The 9168-nt window shown below is 39.2% G+C and overlaps 1 protein-coding gene across 3 annotated transcripts in view; it reads left to right on the forward strand.

The window, feature by feature from the left end:
* Positions 1-8822, forward strand: part of LOC102759134 (cytochrome c oxidase subunit 5A, mitochondrial) — a 20055-nt gene extending 11233 nt beyond the window's left edge. For all 3 annotated transcript variants that reach the window (XM_006753708.2, XM_015564504.1, XM_015564511.1), the window contains 4 exons: positions 1128-1244; positions 4237-4358; positions 5813-5935; positions 8656-8822. In XM_006753708.2, the coding sequence (XP_006753771.1) occupies positions 1128-1244; positions 4237-4358; positions 5813-5926 (353 nt within the window). In that variant the 3' untranslated portion in view covers positions 5927-5935; positions 8656-8822. The remainder of the gene's footprint in view (positions 1-1127; positions 1245-4236; positions 4359-5812; positions 5936-8655) is intronic.
* The last annotated feature ends 346 nt before the right edge of the window (positions 8823-9168 follow it).

Consider the following 9168-nt stretch of genomic DNA (forward strand, 5'->3'; position numbering starts at 1 on the left):
TTTCTGGGTGCGGGCCCGCTGAGGCCTGTGCCTCTGCTCCCCCAACCCCAGTGCTGAGGCGGGGCTTGGGTTTCTGGGTGCGGCCCCCCTGCGGCCTGTGTCTCTGCTCCTTCATCCCCCCAGCAGCGCTGACCAAGCAGGCCCAGAGGCCCTCCACCAGCGGGTTGAGGCAGAACGCCTGAGTCCTCACCAGGCTTCGCTCTGCCACTTGGAGCCTAAGTATGCAAATTTGCCGCCATCTTGGCTGACAGTTAATTTGCATATCTCGCTGATTAGCCAATGAAAAGGGTAGCGGTCGAACACCAATTACCATGTTTCTCTTTTATTAGTGTAGATGGGAGATGGTGACTTAACCACTAAACGACGTACATCGAGTCCTACGTAACCCGGGGACTGTCTTTATAAAGAAATAAAGTTTTTCCTTCCAAAGATAACCAATGTTAACAATTGCAAGTTAGCATTACACATTGGGAGGGGAGGAGAAGGGAGCATAAACATACACCTATAATACTCTTTGTTCTGCTTTTCTTTGTTTAATTTTTTTTTAAGATTTTTTTCATGTCAAGACATAAAATTGTTCCATTTGACCTACTGAGTAATTTTCCTACTGTGACATCAGTTGATTCAAAACTTAATGCACTGAATGTATTTAAATGCTATTGAACTGTACACTTAAAAAATAGTTAAGATGGTAGATTTTATGTTATACTAGAGGCCCAGTGCATGAAATTCATGCACAGGTAGGGTCCCTAGCGGCTGCCAGCCGGGACCTCCCTTCGCACCCACCTTAGCCTTGTGCTGCCTGCTCACCTGCTCCACCATCCCACCATGGTCCCACTCTTCGGTCCTACTCTTCGGGGCCCATCGGAGCCGGCAGTGCCTCCACTGCCCCCCGCTGCCAGTGCCACATTGCTGCCACCCACCATGTTCGCACCACCCCCTGGTGGTCAGCACATGTGTAACTCGCAGTTAGTCAAACTCCTGCAGTAGGGACAATTTGCATATTAGCCTTCTATTATGTAGGATGTGTTTTAATGGGAAATGCAAACAAAAAAACATAACTTAATTGTATTAACAGGGTATATTAAGTACTTCTGTACATTGAAGTTATTATTTCTCCGTTGTAGGTATCCAGTCGGTTCGCTGCTACTCCCATGGGTCACATGAGACAGATGAGGAATTTGATGCTCGCTGGGTGACATACTTCAACAAGCCAGATATTGATGCCTGGGAATTGCGTAAAGGTAATTATAATATAGATTGCTAAACAGTCTATTTTGACATAGAATTATGAACTGTTTTGTAGTCTTCTACTACTGTGTTAAAAGCAAAACATGCTTCATGTTAACCAAGTCCTCTCATGCAACTTGCAGTTAGAAAATATTATAGCCCTAACTGGTTTGGCTCAGTGGATAGAGTATTGGCCTGTGGACTGAAGGGTCCCTGGTTTGATTCCGGTCAAGGGCATATGCCCAGGTTGCGGGCTTGATCCCCAGTTAGGGGGCATGCAGGAGGCAGCTGATCAATGATTCTATTTCATCATTGACGTTTCTATCTCTCTCTCCCTCTCCCTTTCTCTCCAAAATCAATAAAAATATATTTTAAAAAAAGAAAAGAAAATAGTATAGCTTCCATAGTGTTTCCTGTAAAGCAAGGTTTTAAAGCAGGCATAATGGTATTTAGGGCCAAATAATTGTTTGTTGCAAGGGCTGTCCTTTGCCTTGTAACATGTTTAGCAGCATCCTTGGCTTCTGCCCACTAGGTGCCATCCACCCCCATGCCCTCCACCCCCAGTTATGACAACCAAATATGTTTCCTGGGGGACAAAATCACCTCTGATTGAAACCACTGCTATAATGTCAAGGTGAGCAAGAGTTAAATTTTGTATCTTTTAGATAATTTATACAAGTAGTTATTTGGTTCTTCTCCCCTCTTATAGTTTTGGTTTTTTGTTACTTTTATTCTCTGTTATGATTTGTCTTGCCCTGAATAAGTGTCCAGTCTAAATAAGCTAGAACTTATTTTTCCTAAATTTGCAGATGTGCATTTAACATGAGTAAGTAGCATTAATGATAACTAATCTTTCTTTTTCTTTTTTTTAAAATATATTTCTTTATTGATTTCAGAGAGGAAGGGAGAGGGAGAGAGAGAGAAAAAAAAAACATCAGTGATGAGATAGAATCACCGATCGGCTGCCTCCTACATGCCCCCACACTGGGGATCGAGCCCGTAACCCAGGCATGTGCCCTTGGCCAGAGTCGAACCCGGGACCCTTCAGTCCGCAGGCTGATGCTCCATCCACTGAGCCAAACTAGCTAGGGCTCTTTTTCTTTTTTTTTAAATGTATTTTTATTGATTTCAGAGAGGGAGCAAGAGAGAGGAAAAAAACATCAATGATGAGAGAGAATCATTGATCAGCAACCCAGACATGTGCCCTGACCTGGAATCAATTCACAACCCCCTGGTTCGTAGGTCAGTGGTCAACCACTGAGGCACGCCGGCCAGGTGATAACTAGTCTTAATAGTTAGATGTAAATAGCTTTAAGTGTAGGCAATTTATCTGAGACCAAGAGTTCAGCCTCTGTGACTATATTCTAGCAATATAGTCACTGGGGTCCTTTGTTTAAATATTGTGTTATTTTGTTCAAAGCTCAAAGTAATCATGCTCAATTATTTTCTGGTTGAATGTTTGAGCCTGCACACTAATGTTTCTCTCTCTCTTTTTAAAAATATATTATTATTGATTTCAGAGAGGAAGGGAGAGAGAGAAAGAGGTAGAAACATCAATGATGAGAGAGAATCATTGATTGGCTCTTTCCTACATGCCCTCTACTGGGGATGGAGCCCACAACCTGGACATGTGCCCTGACTGGGAATCGAACTGTGATCTCCTAGTTTATAGCTTGACACTCAGCCACTGTGCCACACCTACCAGGCTCTATATCTCTTTAATGTCTTCATTTGGGCTTCATTAACTCTCCTTTCGCATTTCTCTGGTTGTTTTTAGATTATTTTCCAATCAAATCTATTTTAAAGCAACCAACGTGCATACGTTGTACTAAGAGTTAAAGATATAAAATGACCCTCTTAATTGAAATGAAACCAGCAAATTATTACGAAAATAGTGTTTGCATTTAAGGAATTCTTTGGTTGTTTTTTTTTTGTCTTTTGGGGGTCTTTTTTATTGCTTTTTGTTGTTATTGTTTTCCTTTAATCTGTAGGATAGTGCATAGTTCTTTCCACTAATTTATTTTGGAAGAGTCATTATGATCTTACCATCTGGTAAAAGTAGATTTGTTAATAGTGGATTCTCTCATTGTATAGAGAAGAGAATAGAGGCCTAATAGGTTCCAGGACCCAATTCTAATGTGTATATGTAGGCTTCCCTACATCAACAAACAAGCCTGGATGCCAGCAGGCTGTCCAAGAATTCAGTTTAGTGTGGCATTACTAGTATCTACCCTACCCAGAAGTAGACTCAGATTCCACAGGTAAAGGGCTCAGTCTCATAAGACTACCCTGCACTTTAGAGGCTGGTTACAAGCCTAGGTTGTTATCTGTACTTCTGACCTACTGGCTACAAATCAGAAGTTCCCACAACCCCCTTCTCGGGTTCCAATGACTCAGAAAACTCAAGAAAACATGTTTACTCAGTAGATTAACAATTTATACAAAGATTATTAAAAGATACAAATCAGCAGCCAGATGAAGAGATACATAAGGTAAGGTCCCAAATGAAGGACCTTCTATCCTCACGGAGCTTGGAGCCCAGCACAATGGCTCATGGAAGCATTCTAGTACCCCAATGTGGAAGCTCTCTAAAAAAGGACCAAGGGGCTGTCCTATGGTTTTTATGGAGGCTTCATACTTAGTCATGATTGATTAGGTTTTTGGCCATTGGCAATTAATTTAACCTCAAGCCCCTCTCTCCCTGCAAGTCAGGAAATGGGACTAAAAATTTCAGTCTTCTGACCATAGCGTTGGTCTCTGCTGGCATCCAACACCCACTCTTGGGAGTCCAAAAGTTATCTCCTTAATATAACAAGAGGCACCACTCTGCTCCCATCACTTAGAAAATTCCAAGGAAGGTTGACATTTCTGTGTCAGAAACAGACCAAATATATATTATAAATCACAAGATCATATGTCTATGTTTCAATAAAAATATAGATAACTAAATTATAGTTTAAGTGAGAATATTTCAGGTTGATATGGCCCCTCTTTTTAATTTGACAGGGATGAACACGCTTGTTGGCTATGATCTGGTTCCAGAACCCAAAATCATTGATGCTGCTTTGCGGGCATGCAGACGGTTAAATGATTTTGCTAGTGCTGTTCGCATCCTAGAGGTTGTTAAGGTCAGTGAAATAGTATTAAACTTGTTCTGAAAGTATGTGGTCTATTGACTAGGTCAATATATTGTTTATTTTTTAATTTGTTAAGATAACCTAAAATTAGTTCTTATATAGCTAGAGGGAATTTACAGTGCAATTAATAATTTTTCTGGAATAAAGTTTGACAGAATTTATCCCAGGCCTGAAAAATTGTGCTTGATACTCTTTTGTTCATCACTTCCATTTAAGAATTTATCTTAAGCATGTACAAAGGTTTAACTATTATTTATCTTTGTGCTATTTGTGATAGGAAATTAAATGCTGTTAGTAGTTTCTTAAGATGAGACTTTCCAGAAGTGGTTATTACACAAATGTGTTTAACATTAAACATATTTACATTAAACATATTTATTGCATATTACCTGAAGAAAATTATGAGATAATTTTTGTGGTGTGACCCCGTTTTATTAAAATACATGTAGATGAAAATGTAGGTGGACATATTCTCCCTGTTTAATTATAGTTTCTGTTTTTTTATAATTGCAAATTAAATACATTACATTTTAAGTAAGAACTTTATAATTTAAAAAATATAACTAAGGAGATTTAGAATTTGTCAAAGGCAGAAGAATAGCAGTTTGGCAGTATCTAAGTCCATTTGACTTTTTAATATATGTTATGGTGAGTATTCATGAAAACTCTTACCCTGAAAATAAGTATTCTCTAAGTGTATCTCTCCATGAAAGAATATGGAATATAAGAAAGAAATTCAAGGTCTATAAAAAAGAAAGTGTGAGATTACTTTATCTACAATGGATAAGATAATTTAGGGTTCTGTAGGCTGTCAATTCATTCAGCACCAGTAGTTAATTCACTTAGGGTCTCAAATTAGAAGCAAATGTAAAAACTTTTCCTCTGTTAACTTAATTATTCCTATTGCCTGCTGGGCATGTTTAATTACATCAAAATTCTGTCATCACCACCTTGTTTTCCAGTAACTCAGGCTTTGAAAAAAAGTATTTCTGGATTTAGTCTAATTGTTTTAGTTATTTTCTTTTTTTAAAAAAAATATATTTTATTGATTTTTTACAGAGAGGAAGGGAGAGAGATAGAGAGTTAGAAACATCGATGAGAGAGAAACATCGATCAGCTGCCTCCTGCACATCTCCTACTGGGGATATGCCCGCAACCCAGGTACGTGCCCTTGACCGGAATCGAACCTGGGACCTTTCAGTCCGCAGGCCGACGCTCTATCCACTGAGCCAAACCGGTTTCGGCTGTTTTAGTTATTTTCAAAGTGTCTTTAAAAACCTACCTTGACTACTGCCCACAAAGTTTCTCTCTTTATTGAACAAATATGTTAACTTAAAAGTAGCCTCTGCATATGTGATTAAAAGCATTTTCAAGTTCATTTTGTAAATAGATAAGGCTTCTCAGAGAGGTAAATGTGAATTTTCTTCGTTTTTTTTTGCCATCAGGACAAAGCAGGACCGCATAAGGAAATCTACCCTTATGTCATCCAGGAACTTAGACCAACTTTAAATGAACTGGGAATCTCCACTCCAGAGGAACTGGGCCTTGACAAAGTATAAACCCCATCGGTAAGCAACATACCACTGAATAAAGCAGGAAAAAATCCAGGGAAATGTGAATGAGTGACATTTCAGTGTTCTCAGAAATGTCTTGTTAGAGGCTGTAAGCATAGAGATTTAGAGTACCAATGATAACTTTAAGGAGCTAGGGTTGTTATTTTTTAGGTGTTATAATTGTTCTCTTATTGGTGTAAAGGCAAGTAGAAACATCCTTTACAAAAAAATCTATATAAAATATTTTAAGCATAAATAGCATAGAATAAATGTAATCACACCCAGATTTTCGGATATTATTATTTTGCCATATTTGCTTTAATCTCCTCCCCTCTATCCCACCAAGAAATTATTGGTTTCACCTAGAGTTCAAGCCCTCTGGGTACCCTTCCCTCATTCCAGCCCATTAACCTCCAAAAAACTAAAGGTAGTTCACTGCATTCAAAATGTTTATCATGTATGCTTTTTAAACTGTGGTTTGTTGTTGTTTTTATATTTTTATTGATTTCAGAGAGGAAGGGAGAGGGAGAGATAGAAGTATCGACGATGAGAGAATCATTGATCAGCTGCCTCCTGCACATTCCCTATTGGGGACCAAGCCCAAAACTTGGGCATGTGCACTGACCAGTAATCGAACCGTGACCTCCTGGTTCATAGGTTGACACTCAACACCTGAGCCACACCAGCTGGGCAACGTGTGTGTTTTTTTTGTTGTTGTTTTTTTAACAGTAGGGTTTTATTAATTTGATGCTTTTTTGTGTGTGCCCAGGTTAGAATTTAATAGTCAAGTAAATTTTCATCAATAATAAAAACTTATTCTCTATGGAAAGACAGATTAGGTAATAAAACCAGCCACAAGGTTGTCTAGGTAGTGAGCACTGTGCAGAAAATTCTTTGTAAAACAGAAAATATAAAAGCAGTAATTCATATTTTAATTTTATTTAACAAACATGTATAGTGTATATAATTCTTTTTTGCTAATTCTCACCCGAGGATATTTTTCCCATTGACTTTTTAAAGAGAGTCGGGGTGGGGGGGACACATCTACTGGTTGCCTCCCGCAGGTGCCCAAATCCTGGGATTGAACCTACAACCCAGGTAGGTGCCTTTGAAGGGGAGTGGAACCCAAGACCCTTTGGTGTGCTGACCGAAGCTAACCACTGAGCACACTGGCCAGAGCAGTGTATATAATTCTTGACGTGTGTCAGGCACAATTTATATATATTAAATTGATTTCAGAGAGGAAGGGAGAGAGAAGTAGAAACATCAGTAATGGGTGAGAATCATTGATCAGCCATCTCCTGCATGTCCCTTACTGGATTGAGCCTGCAACCCTAAGCATGTGTCCTGACCAGGAATTGAACCATGACCTCCTAGTTCAGAGGTGGTTGCTCAACCACTGAGTCACACCCGCTGGGCTCAGGCATAGTTTTAAGTGCTATATAAATAGTAGCTCATTTAATCCTTACAAACAATCCTGTGAGGTGGTTACTATTATTATAATTATTCCTATTTTATTATTTATTGATGATCAAACTGAGGCACCTTGTCCAAAGTCTACATTTAAACCCAGGCAGACTGGTTTTAGAGTTCATTGCACCCACTATGCCACATGTTCTGTATAAGAATTTACTAAGGCCATACTCTTCTCAGAGGTAAAAAGTGAGACTTAAATAAAAGTGGACCCAAAATTATTTTAGAAGCTATTAAATATCCTGCTGATAGACTAAGCAGAAAATGTAATCTACTTTGGGGCTTGTTTTTTGGAGCATACGTCTTAATTTTTGTTTTTGTCCACAACCTCCACCTCCCTGAATTCAGGTAGCTCATCTTTATAATATGGAAAGTTTTTGTATGATATTAAACATTTCAGTGAGTACTTGGAAAAAATTAGGTATTTAGAATAGAGGATTTTGTAGTTATATATATATTTTTTTTTTAATCTTTTTTTTTAATGGATATTTTTTCCGTTGATTTTTAGTGAATGGAAGGGAGGGGTAGAGACAGAGAAAAAAATTGATGTGAGACACATTGATTGGTTGCCTACCGCACAGGCCCAACTGGGGCCGGGGATGGAGCCTGCAACTGAGGTACATGCCCATGACCGTAATCAAATCCTTGGGCCAACGCTCTAACCACTGAACAAACCGGCTAAAGCCCTAGTTATATTTTAAAAGCTCTTATCTGTGGTTCATATTTCATAATGAATTCTTAAAAGGTTGTCTAAACACTTGGGCTTAATTTTTATTTTATCAAATACTAGAGGCCCGGTGCATGGACCCCAGTGGAGTTCCTCAGCCTGGCCTGTTTCCTCTTACAATCTGGGACTCCTTGGGGGATGTCGGACTGCCAAGTTTTGGCCTGATCCCCACAGGCCAGTCTGAGGGACCCAACCGGTGCATGAATCCATGTACTGGGCCTCTCGTATGCATATAAAATCTTTGGTTAACTCTTCCTGCCCTCCCCCCTTCCCTCTGAGATTCATCAGTCTGTTCCATGTTTCCATGCCTGCGCATTGAGTGTCTGCCTCCTGGTGGTCAGTGCACATCATAGCTACCAGTTGAACAGTCCAACGGTTGCTTAGGCTTTTATATAGCTATATATAGATAGATTATTGCAAGAAATCCAGAAGATTTTTGTTATAGAGGATGTATTCTTGCTACAGTAACATGTTTCTTTAAAGATTTCTACCTTTACTTTATTACCTGGCTAATTCTTCATGTTTTCTCTTACAGATAGGATTCCCAAGGATTTACTGATAATACTACTTGAGTGTAAACAATCACCTGGAAATACTGATGATAACATATTACCTTATTTGAACAAGTTTTCCTTTATTGAGTACCAAACCATGTAATGGTAACTTGAATTTTAATAAAAAGGAAATGAGTTTGAACTGAAATTAGGTATTGTTCCATGTGTTTGCATTGAAGAGCAGAAAATGAACTATTTATTATAGGTCCATTGTGTCACAGTTTTGTTATCCCCTTATGTGCTGAAAGAACTTTAATTTTCTGGAAGTCATTGCTATATAAACATATTTGGGTACACAGACTGGTAAAATAGCTAAAGGCTAAAAGTCATTTGTATAGAACTAGAGGCCCGGTGCATGAAATTCATGCATTGGGGGCGGGGTGTCCCTCAGCCCAGCCTGCACCCTCTCCAATCTGGGACCCCTCAAGGGATGTCCAACTGCTGGGACATCCCTCTCACAATCTGGGACTGCTGGCTCCTAACCACTCACCTGC

Source organism: Myotis davidii, unplaced genomic scaffold (assembly GCF_000327345.1).
Source record: "Myotis davidii unplaced genomic scaffold, ASM32734v1 scaffold992, whole genome shotgun sequence".
Classification (NCBI taxonomy): domain Eukaryota; kingdom Metazoa; phylum Chordata; class Mammalia; order Chiroptera; family Vespertilionidae; genus Myotis; species Myotis davidii.